The sequence below is a fragment of the Cotesia glomerata genome, linkage group LG2 (genome assembly GCF_020080835.1).
Source record: "Cotesia glomerata isolate CgM1 linkage group LG2, MPM_Cglom_v2.3, whole genome shotgun sequence".
Classification (NCBI taxonomy): Eukaryota; Metazoa; Arthropoda; class Insecta; order Hymenoptera; family Braconidae; genus Cotesia; species Cotesia glomerata.
In genome coordinates, this window is record NC_058159.1 from 20,196,359 (window position 1) to 20,213,910 (window position 17,552).

General features: G+C 28.2%; 5 protein-coding genes across 8 annotated transcripts in view; 3 read left to right on the plus strand and 2 right to left on the minus strand.

Moving 5' to 3' along the window:
* The window catches only part of LOC123259742, a 418,255-nt gene that overhangs the window by 61,522 nt on the left and 339,181 nt on the right, over positions 1-17,552 (minus strand). The gene's annotated exons all lie outside the window — the stretch shown is intronic.
* Positions 1,348-5,994, plus strand: LOC123259733 (SET and MYND domain-containing protein DDB_G0273589-like). Of its 4 annotated transcripts, XM_044720401.1 has the most exons (6): positions 1,348-1,692; positions 2,645-3,700; positions 3,774-4,048; positions 4,148-4,444; positions 4,515-4,815; positions 5,721-5,994. In XM_044720401.1, exons 2-5 carry the CDS (start codon positions 2,647-2,649, stop codon positions 4,791-4,793), a joined length of 1,905 nt encoding a protein of 634 aa, XP_044576336.1. In that variant the 5' UTR covers positions 1,348-1,692; positions 2,645-2,646; the 3' UTR covers positions 4,794-4,815; positions 5,721-5,994. The 4 variants fall into 4 exon arrangements, with proteins under 4 accessions (XP_044576336.1, XP_044576337.1, XP_044576335.1 ...); XM_044720402.1 differs by lacking the exon at positions 5,721-5,994 and having other exon boundaries at positions 1,348-1,700; positions 4,515-5,289; XM_044720400.1 differs by lacking the exon at positions 5,721-5,994 and having other exon boundaries at positions 1,349-1,692; positions 4,515-5,289.
* LOC123259727 (nuclear pore membrane glycoprotein 210) lies at positions 7,062-13,234 on the plus strand. Its single transcript, XM_044720389.1, has 4 exons — positions 7,062-7,312; positions 7,404-8,330; positions 8,430-8,720; positions 8,796-13,234. Exons 1-4 carry the CDS (start codon positions 7,134-7,136, stop codon positions 13,138-13,140), a joined length of 5,742 nt encoding a protein of 1,913 aa, XP_044576324.1. The 5' UTR covers positions 7,062-7,133; the 3' UTR covers positions 13,141-13,234.
* On the minus strand, positions 13,804-15,364 carry LOC123259745 (translocon-associated protein subunit beta). The gene is made up of 4 exons (XM_044720423.1): positions 15,198-15,364; positions 14,664-14,817; positions 14,281-14,595; positions 13,804-14,200 (listed from the first exon to the last, which is right to left on the minus strand). Exons 1-4 carry the CDS (start codon positions 15,338-15,340, stop codon positions 14,084-14,086), a joined length of 729 nt encoding a protein of 242 aa, XP_044576358.1. The 5' UTR covers positions 15,341-15,364; the 3' UTR covers positions 13,804-14,083.
* Positions 16,301-17,550, plus strand: LOC123259750 (BLOC-1-related complex subunit 8 homolog). The gene is made up of 2 exons (XM_044720430.1): positions 16,301-16,623; positions 16,698-17,550. Exons 1-2 carry the CDS (start codon positions 16,569-16,571, stop codon positions 17,171-17,173), a joined length of 531 nt encoding a protein of 176 aa, XP_044576365.1. The 5' UTR covers positions 16,301-16,568; the 3' UTR covers positions 17,174-17,550.

The following is a 17,552-nucleotide window of genomic DNA, read 5'->3' on the forward strand; positions in this document are numbered from 1 at the left end:
GTTTTTCAGCCATGTTTGCAGCTCAGGTTACTCCCTGAGAGAGTCATCAAGGCCTGGGTCCCATGCTGACGTAAGATGTTTGGACTATCCGCGGCCGCGGTGACTTTCTGCTGATGCCTTATCGCGAGATTTCCGTTGCCAAGCTGCTGATCAAGCCACCAGCGAAGCAACGGACATCTCTCAATGCGCATTCGGAGAATTTAACGAGATATATTTATTTAGAATATAATATTTCAAAAAAAATAATTTTAGGCGAAATTCTGAGAACGTAACAGTAACAATTAATATTTTAATTAGATTTTTTATTTAAAAAATTATAAACACACGATCGAAAGTTTAATGATTAAAAAATATTTAACATAATTAAAAGAAAACGGAAAAATATAATTTTTTTATGGGTTGATAGGTCTTTGAGATTTTATTATTATACAATAAAATTTTATTTCGACTTTTAAAAATTGGACTGAAGCCCAAAACTTTCCGAATTTTTGAAAATTTTCAATTTTCCAGTCTTTTTCTAGTTATCATAAAACGAAAGAGTTTTTTATAGGTCTGATAACTCATAATCTCTCTCTGAGAGACTTATTTCGTTTGGCATCGAATAATGCACGCTGATATCAAATGTACTCGTATGAGTCAGTATAGTACAGCCCTGAAAAAAGAAAAAAAAGGGAAATTTATTAATAGAAAAAAGTAATCACACTATTACCAGATAGTTTAAGCCGATCAACGATATAAGAGTCCAATCAATGTCAATGTTAAGAGTCGGTAGAAGATCTCAACCATTACATACGTATTTTGGCAAAGCAATGTACACTAAACGGCGATAATCTTCCTAGTAAATTAACTCATTACTGCGAAATTCTATCTGCATTACGACATTGAGGGTTTCATAATTAAGTGTAATGGACCCAAAAACTGCGATACTGATCTCCAAATTAATTGATTCTATTAATATAAATATTTACAAAAATATAACTTTTTGGTAAAAGAGAATTATGTTGTCCTGATCATCCAAGATATCATCTAATAAAGAAAATGATAACTCTTAACGTGATGCAGACCTTGCATAATTTTTAATTTAATTACTTTTTGTAATTAAGTTGTTTATTCATCGTATAGATTAAATATTTACTTAAAAAAAAGCACTATGTAAAAAATTGTATCATTTTTTTCTATGACCAATCTTTTCCAGGATTTATATTCTTGCATTTTTTAAAAAAAAAGTTAAAATTGTTTCATCAAACTGATAATCACTTCTTGATATAATTTATGAATGGCCAAGTTTAAATTTTAAATTAAAACAAGTTACAGCGCGTGCGTGTGAGGATGTGCAAACGTATATTATACTCATAATAAAAATAAATTGTAGCGGGCTTATTGTACAAGATGAAATACAGAAATTCGAAAGAAACATTCATAGTTCCGGATATAATATTCTCAAATTAATTATTCGTTTATTGCAAGTACATTTTTATATCAATTTTATAATTCAGAAGAAAATAATAAAGTTGATAACCTATACAGATATTAACAGTGACATTGAATCGCGAATAAAAATAATATGACTACGTCATAGAACAAATGTTTTATTGATACATGTCTTCAAGAAGATTTGACATTTATTAAGACAGTCTTTATTGTAGTTTTATTATTTTCAAAGGTATTAGATTTGGAGCTTGTTTTCAAAAGGTAATCAAGTGAGTCGAGAATTATTTTTTGTATGTTAATTTTTTGTATATAATTAAAAAATCTTCGTTTAAAAATGTATCTGATAAATACATCCTATTCAAACTCAATGCAACTTTTATCACATGGTTAATTTTGTCTCTTATTTATAGCTAAACAGTTTTAATTTCATTGTTATTATTAAATAAACATTGCGAAATAATTGTAAATAACTGCTTGTTAATTTCATCAAATGTCTTAATATACCAAGGGTTGTGAGTATATTTTCAGATACACAACGCAATCAGTTTTTAAAATTTTATAGTTTTTGATTACTATATATATTATTTCTTAAATCTGACCTTAATAATTACACAAGCTATATTCAAAATTCGAAATAACACGAATCGAAAAAATGAACTTACATGCACTGTGAAAAAATTTATTTTGAAAAAAATAAGCAAATATAATAAGAAATTAATTTGTTGAAAATTTTTAGCAATTTTATTTTTTAGCTAAAGAATTCAAAATTTTTCGCACAGTAAGTTTCTTGTTGAAAAAAAGTTTTCTAGATTTGGGAAAAAACAATTCTAGATTAAAATTTGAAAGTTGTCTGTCTAAAATTGTTATTCTCCAAATCGAAAAAAACTTTTTTTCAACAAGAAAGTTTCTGTGACAAAAATTTTTATTTCTTCAGCCAAGAAATCAAAATGTTGAAATTTTTTTTAAAATTAATTTCTTGTCATAACATTGCCCATTTTTTTAAAAGAAAGTTTTTCTCTCAGCGTGGACTTACTAGGTATATAAAACAGTTGATGTAAACTCATGTTAAGTTCATTTTTTCGACTCGGGAACCTATACTATTCAAAATCAAAAATTAAAAAATTGATATTGTTATAATTTTGTAATTTGAAATAGATGATTAAATTAATGAGATACGAAAAGAAACTAATTAATTAATATAAAATTTTTAAAGGTATGGCTAAAGTGAAAAAATCTGTCGTTAAAGACAGAAGGTCATCTATCATTAAAATTTCCATGGATACCAGTGAAGAAGACTTCCAAAATGAAGAAGAGACTATGGCATACGTGTTGAGCTCTATGGTAGTTACTAATAATTTGAAAGGTAAAGAAAGAGAGGAAAAAAGTGGAAAAGGAGCGTTTAGAGCATTGAATAGAGTAAATCGTATCAGAAGTACTGCATCACTTCAAGTTCAATTAGAATTGTACTCCAGAGCAATTGCCCATGCACCTCTTGAATCGTATGAACTAGTCAGAGCATATACTGAACGTTCGGAATTATTATTAAATCAAGGCTACTATAAAGATTGTTTAAAAGATATAGAAAGAATATCGAAAATTGGCTGTTGCAATGAAATGAAAGCAGACTTTTATACGCGTAAAGCCAAAGCTCTATGGGGCCTTAATCCAAGAATGCGTCCAGAAATAGAAAAAGCTATAACCAAAGCTCAATGTTGGTTGACAGAGGCAAATGAAGAAACTCGACAAAACATAGAAACATCTTTGAACTTAATATTAAAGAATTATGCTTTGAAAACGAATTTCATACAACACGATTTGGGTAAATTAATACCTCTAACTCCAAAAGATAATCCTCGAGTAGTAGGAGCTTCCGGTTCTATCGAGCTTAAATTTTCAGAAAATTTTGGGCGTCACATTGTAGCTACTAAAGACATAAAAGTTGGTGAAGTTATTTTCGTACAAAAAGCTTATTCTCTTATTCTTTCTTCTGAATGTTGGTACACTTACTGCTGGTATTGTTCAAAACGAACTTGGTCCTCTGTAGGATGTAATAATTGTGTAAATGTAATTTATTGCGATGAAAGTTGTCGAGATAAAGCTTGGGTCGAGTATCATGATATGGAGTGTGACGTAATTTCCTATTTACTTGCAATGGGCCAGCGCGAATGGCTTGATTTAATGGCTGCAAGGATAACAATCAAAGCAATCAAGGAAGCTGGTTCTTTGCAAAATTTAAAAACTTATCTTCTTAATATTGATAAAATCCCAGGTATGTAATTTTTTGAATTAATTTTTTTTTTTTTCTTTTCAGATAATCATTGAATATTGTGAATTTTTTCCAGATCCGACCGAAAAATTTTTCACTGACAATGTACATGATAGTTCAAAATATTCAACAGTATATTCTCTGGTACATGATGTTTCATTTAGAGAAAAATCAGAAGTTGACGGACTTTCTATAAGTAGTGCATATATTCTTCACGCTTTTGCTTTATCATCCAATCTTCTAGGTGATGGAATCAATGACATACGAGATTGTGCAAACAATGAATGGGCTCTTTTTCTAGGAGAATTGATCTTAAGGAACATACGAATTAGCTCATTGAACTGCTTCTCTGTACGCAAAAAGAATGTTTTTTAAAAACAATTTGAGTCTGTTTGGTATTCAAGCTAATATAGATTTAAAATTAACTTTAATTTTAAATTTCACTTCTAGTTATCTACGCCATTTATTGATATGAAAAGAGGTGACTTACTTGGATCTTTTGCAAGTTTTTTCAACCATAGTTGTTTTAGCAACGTATGCCCTGCACATTATGGAAATACAATGACATTCCGAGCCTCTCAACAGATAAAAAAGGGTGCTCAACTGTTTATATCTTACGGATCAAGCTTTGATGAAACACCCACACTTCAGCGAAGAGAACAATTAAAAGATGATTATAATTTCTGGTGTGAGTGTATAGCTTGTCACTACGATTGGAACCCGGCATCTATCTTTCCGACTTTGGTTGTAAGTATCATTAATTTCTTATCGATCATTTAGAATAAGTCCAATAATTAAATGATTTTCTTTTTTTTAGAATAAACGTACCTTAAGTGAGATCGAATTAAAAATAAAAGAATTAATACAAAAGAACGATAAAAAAGCTCTAACGACTATGCAACAATCTTCTAAAAGTAACACATGGAATGACAATTCTCACACCTTACAATCGTTGTGTGATCTCTTAAATTTAATGTGTGAAAATTTAGATTATCGTAGTCGGGAAATGTTATCTTTTAAGATTTTATTGGAATCTAATTATGTACATAATGCCGATATTTACAATGATAATTGTTATATTGTAAAATGTACGTGAAGATCATCAACTTTAAGTAACGGTAATTAATAATAATTATGAATAAAAAATTTATATTAAATTCTATAAGTTGAAACTGATCGAGTAACTGAGTCTATACTGATATAAACAACAAACCTGATTCGATAAAAATCATTTTAAACCATGAAAATTATTTCTAAGATAACCAGTTGTCTTTCTTCAGGAGTTATACTAATTATTTGTAAATTCTTTAATTAAAATCTCTTTGAGTAATAATAATTTTTCTTTTAAAATATTTATATTTTTGTTTTAAGTAATAGTTTCTTCGATCAAAATGTTATCAACTTGAGCTAAAAAAAAATACGATCCATTAAAAGAAAATAAATTTTTGCTTCGATCAACAAAAAAATTACGACAATTTTTTAAATTAATGTTATTGTTTATCTTATCGAAAAGAAAAATCTTATCCGAAAGAATGAATATGTATTTTGTTTAGAAACAATGAAGTGCTTCGCTGGAGGGTGAAATTCTTAAAGAATTTTTTTCTTTTCATCCAAGAATTATAATTTATTGATTCAAGAACAAATTTCTTAATTGATTACTAAAAATACAAGAATAAAATTTTGAAGAAAATAATTTTTTTTTCTTAGTGTAAATATTTATACTGTAAACTAGAATTTTCAAAGAGTTTACTAAGTGTAACATTTTCAACATAAAGTCTAAATAAAAATTTTTTAATTTCAGATTTATAAACTCAAAACATTTTTATCTTTAATGTAAATAATTAATAAGCTGGTAAAACTGCAATTTTACTAAAATCAGTAATCTATATATAAGTTAGAAAATAAGTCTCCAATTAAATTCAAAGCTGAAAATAAATAGTTTATTTTTTTATATATGAAATTTTTAATCTACAGATGTATTTTACAAAACACAACTATGAACCACAGTTTTTTTTTTTTGCAGTTTAATATATTTCAAGATTATTTTACTGACAGTGCTACTGATTGTAATGAGCTGAGTTTTTTTTGGCTGTCGCTTCAACTATGTTACATGCCAATTTTTTTATGTTGGAGTTAGCTTACTATTTAACGTACTGTATTTATCTGGGATGTTGCAATCACCTTGACCCCGAAAAACCCTCGAAAGACGGCCAGTTTAGTTTGTTGTAGCCTTCCCCTTGATAATGATATGAATTTTAATGAAAAAAATAAATGATGAAACACGAAGACATTGTTGTTAGTTGATTTCCTGTCATGTATGATATATATCACATATGTATTTATAATGATACTGAAATCAGCAGATAAGATTTAACAATTTCTTTTCTTTTAATTAAATTAAAATTAAGAAAAACCAAAAAATACATACATATATAAACTTTTGAACCATATATGCATTTTCTGGATCCACTTGACGAGCTGAGTCGAAATATAGCAAAATTTTTCAAAAGTTCCGTTATGAGGACCAATGCAATAGTTAGATTTCTATGAAATCTACTAAAAATGATTGTATTCATAATTGTATTGAGATATTCAATTTCATCTTTATACATTTTACTCAGTAGATATAGTGCGTTAAGAGAAGGAATAATTATGATATTAAAAAAAATTTTTGTTGAAAAATACATTTTTAGTCACTAAATATTAATAATCAAAATAATAATAATTATTATTATTATTAGTAAGAATAATCTAATATAATCGACAGCTAAATTTTTTAACTTGTCATAACTCCACACATAATTATAGTCAAAAACTGTTTATTTTTTTTTCAAAATTTTCATTTTAAACTCACTTTTTATAAACACGTTTTTAAAACGATACGAGTATAAAAATGTTAAATAAAAATAAAAAATCCGAATTTTCAACAAATTATACATACATTGACGAAAATTTTTCATTTACTACCCACACTAACAGAAAGAATTTTGGGTATTTTACCGAAATATAAAAATTTCTAATCACACCTTTTTTATTGTTAATTCATATTCGAATTTTATTTTTATACCAAGTTTATAAATACTATATTTATATTTTTATTTAAGCTATTGAAAGAAGAGAATCGATTCTATTGTGTACATAATTCAATTAACTTATAAATTTTTTAATTTTGTAACACACGATAATGTTTTCAATTTTTTAATTATACATTAGTAAAATATTGGTGCCCAAAAAGAATTACTTACTTACCACTTGAACTAATTTTCTTTACCAACTCCAATTCAGTAAGTACAAAATTATGACAAAAGAGTGTGCTCTTGTTTCTATCTATGAAATATTTAAGGTTAATTATACACCGTGTCATTTTATAGTTTCTGGTTTCATCGAAGGCCGCCAACAGCCGCCAAGTTATTGCAAACACATGTAGTGAAAAATTATGGCGGGATTGAAATTTTTATTAAAAATAGTAATATTTATAATATGTGCAACAACACAATCAATATGGAATATTGCATCGGCATCACGACTTAATGTACCAAGAGTTTTATTACCAATATTCAACGATTTTCCAGTCAATTTTACGTTGGAAGTAACCGAAGGAGGTTGTTACCAATGGTAATCATTATTTTTAATTGTAATATATTATTTTTTAATGCTACTAACTAACTAATCAATCTAATATATTGTTACTATTATTGTCAATTAGGTCTACGTCACGCTTAGACATAATTCATTTAATTCCTATAAATGAAAATCCAGACCACACATGTTCATCGGCGGTTATTGTACAAAGTGTTACAAGAGATTTAACCCGCAATACAGCGATAGTACTTGCTGAAGATATAAATACTGGTCAATTTTTACGTTGTGATGTAATTGTTGATGTTATATATTCTTTAAGCTTAGTATCAACGACAAGAGAATTATTTATTGAAGAAGCTCCCGAGGCATTTGAAGTAAGAGCTAATGATGATCAAGGAAATGAATTTACGACCTTAACTGGGGTTGAATTCATATGGACTATTGGAAATGGTGACAAAAGTTCAAGTCTAGATACTGCTAATAGTGTATTGAGATTTATAACCTTTCAAGAGTCGCCATACGAGACACCTTCTTCAATTGCAATGCTTGATGGTACTGGAAAAACAGGAAGCATTGTTTTATTGGAAGGTGTTAAAACTGGTACAGCTAAAGTTGCAGCTAAATTACCTCATATTGAGTACAAAGATGTGTCGTCTGTTGAAGTTGAATTAATTGTTGTTGCTAATCTTATAATAATACCCACTGACGTTACAATAATGGCTTTTGACAGTATTAAATACAAAATAATGCAAGTACACCAGGGACGACTAGAAGAAATAAATTTGCCATTTAGTCAATATTATTTAGAGGCTGAACACCCTGATACTTTAGACATATATAATGATAATGGTAAAGCATACGCATTATCAAGTGGTAAGACTAAGGTTTCGCTTCATGATAAAAATGTTAACGAAGATTATGGTATTGTCCTACCGACGGCTACTGTTAATGTTAATTCTGTCGACTACATTACAATCACCGTGTTACCTAATAGAAATCGTGGATTAATATTGGGTGAAACACATGAAATTATCGTTGAATTGTTTGATGCGTAAGTAGAAATCTGGAACATATTTTACTTGAATACGTAGAAAATATTGAAAAATATTAATTTTTTTGCTATACATTATTTTTATTGTTTTATTTACAGTAAAGATCATAAGTTTTATATCGGAGATGGTGTAGAAGTTATGATGACGATAGATTCAAAATATTTTCATACTAAATTCACAAGTAAAAATGGAACTTATGTTGTTGGAGTTCCTATTTCTTGTGGTACAACAACTGTCGAAGCCAAATTGCATGGTGTAATTGATAAAAATGGTAAAAAAATTCCATTACCAACTCCACTGGTTGCTAAAGCTGATTTGATTATTCATACACCAGTCATTATTAATCCAAAAATATTAGCAGTGCCTTGGGATCCTAAGAGTAAATCGCGGTAAGTTATCATTAATAAGAAAATAATAATAATAATTAATCGTTAATAATGTCACTAAATTTTTCTATTAATTAGATTGGATGTACCTCTAAAAGCAAGTGGAGGTGATGGTACATATGTATGGAATTCCAGACAGCCATCAATAGCTACTGTAAGCCAAAATGGAGTTGTAAGAATCTTAAATCAAGGTACTACTGATGTTATTGTATCAATGGCCCGCAATCAGTTCAATAATGACCGAGCAAAAGTTTACGTTATGTTACCAACACGATTAGAAATAATTCAATATAGTATAGACGCAGCTACAGGTGAACCAATTCATCTATACGTGGCACTGTATGGTAAGTTAAATAATACACCGGAAGCAAAAGAAATGCCATTTACCGATTGTCGTGATACTTTGTTTGAAATATATATTTCTGACAATAACTTTGTGCGGAACTCAACCAGTGAATCGGTTCAGCCAATAGGTATTTCGTGTACAACTTTAACGGTAATAGGAACAGATATTGGATCCTCAAGTATTACAGTAGCTTATCGTGCTAATGGACAATATCTAATGGACAATGTTACTGTATCAGCTTATGAACCATTAACGTCAATCCATCCATCAAGTGCTGAAACTCTTCTTGCTGTCGGATCTTCGAGGAATATTATTTTTAAAGGTGGACCGCATCCATGGACTGGAAAACAAAATAGTTTTGCAAGAGAAATTGCATTGTCGGATGAAGAAATAATTCAAGTCGATGAACTAGATGAAACAGTTGGTGTTTCAATATTCAAAGTCACTTGTCGTGCTTTGGGTCAAGCTACATTAACGTACAAAGTATTTAATAAACCATTTTTTCCTAATTGTTATAGTACTGGTGCTACTGCAATCGTACAAATAATTTGTAGTAAACCGAGATACATCTATCTTCAACCAGAATTTAAGGATAGTAAAAATTGTCCTATTGGCAATAATGCTGAGAGAATAATGGCACATGCAAATCAACCTCTACGACTTGTAGTTGTAGTGAAGGATGAAGATGGTAAACGTTTTGATAATATTACAAGTTTAAATATAGAATGGACATTGAAACCATCTGGTATTGGATCATTTCAAGTATCAACAGGTATTCTCGAACAAACTTTTGTTGATTATAATGTTATTTTGCCAATGACTCATTATCAAACAGTTATTCCAAAAAAGCACATGGGTACACTCACAATATCAGCTAAAATTACGGATTATCAGAAATTCATACTGGCAAAATTAAAAATTATACCAGAATGGCCAGCTTTTCCAATAACTACCGAAAAAGGTAATTTAGTTACACCACGTATAACAGCAGAATTAAATATATTGTTAGTCAACGATACCGTAATATCTCCGAAAAAAATAAAATTGCTAAATGATCCAAATATTAAATATTCATTACAAGTAAATCAAGGATCTGGTTATTATGAATTTATACTCAGTGCTGATGATATAGCAGACGTACGTTACATTGAGCCAACTAAAACAATTAGCGTTATTCCAAAAAAAGCTGGTATCCTTCAAGTAGCTTTGAAAGACCTTTGTTTAGATTCTGCACCAGCGATTGCGGAAATTCAAGTTCAACAATTAGCTGAAATTGAAATAGTTAGTGTAAATAAAGTTGAAAAGGACAAATGTATTTTAGCTGCTGTTAAATTATTCGATACTATTGGCAATTTGATAGAATTACCATCATTAGAAGCATTTGATCTGCACCCAGAAGTAGATAACAAATTTATCGAACTAGTAAAACTACCCATTAATGAACAAGGCCAATCGCCATACTCACAAATACTTTACATGATACATGGTATCCAAGAAGGCGAATCAAGACTTAATTTCATTAGTGGTTACGGTGATCAAGAAATACGCAGCGAGTCGAATATTATTCAAGTATTTATGCCGTTAAAAGTCACAAACAACAATATTACAATACTAATTGGAACAATTTATCAAATTATGACAATCGGTGGCCCTGTAAATGCACAAATTGAATTTACTGTAGACAACGAAGATATTGTAACTATAAATAACGAAGGAATTTTTGAGGGTAAAATGATTGGATCTACTAAAGTGATTGCAGAGGCAGTTGGTCTAGATTCTAAAGGTACTAGAGTTGTTTATTCACAAGATTTTGTAAATATTCACGTTATTGCATTGGAAGGAATTAGAATTGTAACGCCAACTTCAAGAATAAAAGTAGGAGCAACTATTCCACTTTGGGCATTTGGAATACCCGATCAATTAACGCCATTAGTAATTGGATCTTTGAAATCACTACTTGTATTTACTTGGTGTTCCAGTGATTCCAATCTAATTAATTTACACAACATGTACGAAGGTACAGGCATAAATATAAGATACCAAAATGAAGTGACATTACGAGCAACAGCATTAAAATCAGGATCAACAACCGTTTATTTGAATGTTACAATTCCATCTAAAATATTATCGAGTTTTAAAGAAGATGTGACATTCAGTACATTTATTAAAATCGAAATTATCGAAGAGTTAAGATTAATTAATCCAGAAATCACAGATAGTATGCCAGTTATACTCATGACTCCAAATTCAAGTTTAAAGTTACAAACAAATAAAGATAATTCTGGAATTACAACTTATAAAATAGTAGTATCAGGACATTTAAATGAATCTGCTGAACCCAATGCATTAACTGCAACTAAAACAGTGACTATTGACAAAAATGGTATGATTAAATCTGGCGATTCAATAGGTAAAACAATATTATCAATAACAAATATTGAATCTTATAACCGAAAACAGACAATGACAATAATTATTGATGTTAAACCTGTTCATTATATGATGTTATCATTGAGTTCTAACGTTCGAATACGTGCTGGTGAAGAATTAAATGTTTTACCCAAGGGAATGGAATTAAATTATATTATTGAATATTTCGATAATATTGGAAGTAAATTTCATGCCGCTGAGTTGAAATTTGATACTATTTCTAATCGCGGTGATCTAGTTACATTTACTTCAGAACAATCAAATAACCAAGTAAATGTTAAGTTTCACAATAATGGTGAATTGGTAGCTAAAGTATACAGTGATAAACATACAACAAACATATTTGATTATGCCCATATGATGATTGGTGATATTATATTTCCATCAAAAACATTATTGACCGTTGGTGATATTGTATGCTTTTCAATGCCTCTTTTGTCAACTAAAACTGGTGATCCAGGATTTTGGCAATCATCAAAACCTGAAATTTTATCCGTGGATGCTGTTACTGGAATAGGAAAAGCTAGGAATCCAGGGCAAACATTTGTCAGACATAGTTTAACTGATAACAAACAAGATGATATTGAAGTCAACGTTGAACCTATTTCCAAAATATCATTAGTATCATTAAGAGGTAAAAATATAACAGGAATGGAAATCTTTAGTGTACCACTTGTATTGAAAAGTAAAGATGAAGGTATTAAAGAGAATAATGTTCTGGCAAGAGGCTTACGTGGCTGTCGTACACGTACATCATTTACACTAGATTCTTTCCCTTTTACGTGTACAGTACAATTTGTATCAAAGCTATCATCAGTTAATATTAAAGATATATTTATTGCTAAACCAAGATTCGATATTGTAAGTGGCTTTTACTACTGTGACATTATTCCAATTGGAATACCGACAATGGTGTCTAGTACATTGGACACACGTATTCAAATCAATGCTCATAGTCATGATGTTGAAGGTAATGCTTTGGAAATAATTTATTTACCACCTATATATATTAAATCAAGTGATGTTACTTTTGTACAAACAAATCCTCAAGTCATAGCTACTGCTACACTGCAAATTTATGGGCTTAAAAGTGTATTAGAACATACCCGGCTTCAAGTACCAGAAGGTGTTGTGATTCATTCACATGAATTAACTACATTGTCGACATTACAATTTAATTTACGATTAATGCCAGATAAAGATGATATTCAAGGACAGAAAATAATTGTAATTAATGAACTTACACGACAAAATATCACACTTATGATCAGAACATCTAGGAATGATTATAACACATTGTCTGGTATCAATTGGATAGACTGTTTAAGTTATCATCAATATACAATCATCACATTCGCCATAATAATCATAACAATGATTTGGATGTGGAAAAATAAAATCGCAAGTGTTGATTTGTCTGTAAGAAATACAACTGTTTTTGCAGACCAAAGTCCACCACCTATGAAAAAATGTCCAAATCAAGTTAAGGTTAGCTCAACTATAAATCACTCAATAAATTCCTCTAGTCCACAACGAAGTCCAGAATCACCTTTAAGACCATTTTCAGCTTTTGAACCGGTGTATGGTGATCCACGTGGTTTTTATACACCAAATACTAGACGAAACATATCCTTTAATTGTTCTTAACTATTAAAAATTTAAATAAGTTATTGATATACTCATGAGGATTTGTGATAAAATTTGATTTTGTTATTAAAAAGGAGATAAAAAACAAAAAAAAAACGCGTTTAATAATTTAATTTTAATTTCAGTAATTTAATTTAAAATCAAAAATGTTTTTAGTTGCCATTTACTTTTAATATAAGTTTTTTTTCTCGATTAATAAAAATTCATTTAAAACTTTAATATTTTTAAATTAACTCAAAAATTTACTTATTCCTAACTTAATTTAAAAACTACTATATTCAAATTTCAATAATTAAATAAAGTGATAACATTGCTTAAAGGCTTCCAATTTTAAATATAAAAACTATAAATAATACGAAATTTCATCAGTATGTTTCACTTCGATTAACTTTTTATTGTAACTTATACTAAAAATTGATAAATAGAATATTATTTCATTAATTCGAAGTGACACACTCTGATGAAACAAAAAAATAATTCATGTTCTCATTAAAACAAGTTATTAATAGTGAACATTTAAAAATAATAAATAAATGAAAAAAAATAGATATATTTTTTTTAAGAACTGTTTTGTCAAGAACATTTCTTACGATAATGTATATTATACCGTGTGTTCATAGTATTTAATTTTTCTTTTCTATAAATAAATAAATTCTACAATAATGACAAGTATGAAATTTGTATTGACTGATTTAATTAAACTTACATACTTAAGTCGAGTGCATGTATAGTTATATTCCTTAAATATATGTATTGTTGTACATTCTTACGCTATAAAATAAAAAATGATAAAAACTTTCAATAATTAATTATAAATAAATTTTTATTAAAAAAAAAAAAAAATAAAACATTCACGCATATCACAACCATGCCAGTTAAAAAATGATTTAATTACAAACTTGATTGATCTTTAACTGTATGAGTTCTATACAATGAATGGATTTTAGTGTTTCTTAGCACTTTTTGAGATTTTTTCATACTTTCTTTTGCTTGAATACCAGAGAGCAAATGGAATTGCTAATGAAGGTAATGTCATAACGGCAAATGCAATCCAATCAATCTAAAAATTAAATAAATAACATTCATGAAATTCAATTTTTAAATAATTTAGAGAGTTATCACTATAAATTGTAAACTCACAACATGGGATGAGAATTTCTTTGCGTAATCTCTGTAAGATACAATGAGACCTTCTCCAGGGGTGCTGCTTACTGCAACTTGAAGCCTTGGGGCATCTTCAGTACGTCTGTACAAAACTTCTGCAGAGGTGAAATTGAAATATCCAAATTTCCTTGGCTTGACAACGACAGTATGAGACACGTTACTGCCAGGTGGTACACGATCGATTCTAGCATTTAATTCACCACTAACATGATTAAAGTGATCAGGATGGAATGAGTTATCTGTTATTTCAACTTCCAGTGCGGCTACACTACCAACATTGTACACTATGTACTGTAAATTAAAATTATTACGTATATTCACAAATTATTTATTAAACAGAAGATAAATTATGTTTATACCTTAACAATGATGTCCATATTTTCTACAAGATATTTATTAAGGATATATTTTGACACCAGTAACCGCGCAGCTTCTGGCTGCTGCTGCTCTTCTTCAGCACAAATTGTCACCAATAAAGTGGCAATGGCTGTGTAAAAAATTTGAAACTTCATTCTGAAATAGATAAAATAATAAATTAATCGAATTATTTGAAACAAAAGTATTTTATTACATTATTTGATTTGTTAAATTATAGCGGTGATTTGCGATACAATATTGAGTCACTAAAAATAATTTTGTCGAAAAAATAAAAAATATAATTATAATACCAAAACTAAAGTTTTTTAATTGATACAAAAATTATCTGTATTAGTAACTGTCATATGTTAATATTTATAACTAAAACTAACAATCTTTACGGGTTATTAAAAAAAAAAAAATTATTGTAGAAAAAATTAATAATTATTTATGAATGAAAATTATATTAGTGTTAAAAAATTGTGTTATATTTAAAATTTTTAATTATTAAGATAGTTTTTTTTAGCATTATTTACCTGCTAGACGTGGATAAACTTAGGGTATTGAAAATATATATTATATTAGTACTTAGTTGAGTGAATGACTGATCTGGCGTTTTTATTAAAAAAATTCCAACAGCGCTCAGTTTTGTTGCCACGTTTTCGGCGGTATTCAACATCACCAAACACGTAACTTCCGACAAAATGCATCACGCATGCGTAATTTACATTTCCGGGTACTAATGATAATGTAAAATACCGCGATTATTTAAATTATTAAAATTATAGAAAATGTCGATTTTTATTCATTTAATAATTTATGATAGTAACAGTTGATCATACTGAATGGTTTTTATTTGTATCACTCCAGTGTCTTACAAAAATTGTGTACTTATAAGTTATATATATATATATAGTATTAACATAAGTAATTATTTTTGCTTCCACTTTTCCAATGTCACTTGAAACACTCATTTTCTTTTACCAAACATTTATAAATAAAAAAAAAATATTATTACAGGTAATTTATGGAATAATAATGGTATATATTTCTCACGCAAAGAAAAATCATTTTTTTATGAATTCATTTAATATTTTGAACGTTTTTTTTTTTTTTTTTTTTTCATGCTATCACTCATGTGTTTTTTTCATTATATTATTTTCTTTTATGCAAACCGTTTGCTGTGTCTAAATTATTTTTGTTTTTGATATGTATCACTCGTTTTATAAATTATTGCTAAAACAGATTAATATGTATAAAAAATTTTCAATGCTAACAAAATATTTTTAAATTCTACTTTTTTCTCAAACTTAAGTCATCGTCGATAGTTTTTACCGATAAAAATTAGTTCGAATTCATATACAAGTTACTCACTAGTCGTCACATTATTATTATTCAATAAATACTTAATAGTTGAAACAAAATAATAAAATTAAATGTGATATAACAATGTAACAATAAAAAAAATTTTATATTTAATGAAAAATTCAAGTATTATGAAGTTATTCAACAAATTTTATTACATATACTAATTATAATATTGTACAATTATAATTACACATACTAATTATAATTGTACAATAAATTAAAAAAAAGTTTTTTTTTTTATTGAAAATACTAGATCAAAATAAAAATTCTCTTAAATTATATAAAATCAAAATTAAATTTTCAATATATATTTATTATGATACTTTTACTATAAATCATAACCTACATTAGAGTCACAAAACTTGAAATGTCATCTGTCAATTAATCAGCTGATCTACTCATCTTATATACTCTTATACGTCAGTTGGTCTGAAATAAATATTCAAAATCGATGGCGATTTGAGGTTATTAACGAAACTTGTTTAAAATCTGAAATACTTTAAATTAGTGGCTTAATTAATTTTCTAATAATAGAAAAAATGACTGCAAAAGTGTATCAGCCAGATCCTGAGTTTGAGCAACGCGTTAAAAAAGGTAATGATTGATTTTATCAAATAGTGTTTGTGTTTTAATATATTTATTAATTTAATCCTGTAAATATTTTTCAGCTACTGAACGTATATCTGAAAACATGCATATAGTTGCTAATGAACCGTCTTTAGCATTTTATCGTTTACAAGAGCATGTAAGGAAAGCCTTACCACCTATGGTTGAGAAACGTGTTGAAGTACTTGCATTACAACGTCAATTACAAGGAAGATGTTATGATGTTGAATACGCTGTAAGTGCTGTTAAAACTATGCAAAAGGCAGAGAAAAATTTTAGTAATACTATTGAGTATCTTAAAAATGCAATTCATTTAAAACAGCAATTGAAATTTGAAGAACAAAAAAGACATAAAAAAGACGGACAAAGGGATTCTATGTATAAAAGATTATCAGCTCATATTACAACCTTAGATTATCTACCTGATGAAATATCTGATGTTGTAAGAGAAACAGCCAATAAAGTTGAATCGATGATGAATCACGCAAGACATTCTAATTCTAATGAATTACAAAGAGCTAATACTACTAATAATTAATATTTATATTCAACTCATAATTTCATGCGTTATTGTTGTTAAGAATTGTTTTAAATGCTAATTTTATTTAAATCTGTCATTATTGAGTGATAATCAGAAATATAATTTGATATTAAATGTCAGGATAGAAATTTTAGATGTCAATCATAATTTTATTATTTTTTTTTTATGTTTTTATAATTGTTATATATTTTTTTTATTTTGAGTGAGCGAACGAAATAAATGTTTTTACCAATTATCTCTGGATTGATTATTTTTAAAAATAATTCACATATTTTTTGTTCGATGGCGCCTAAATCGACTTTGTGTACGTCTAACCTAGACTCCAAATAGTTGATGTAACCCACAGAGAAAATAAATAATTTTCTGTTTCAAAATT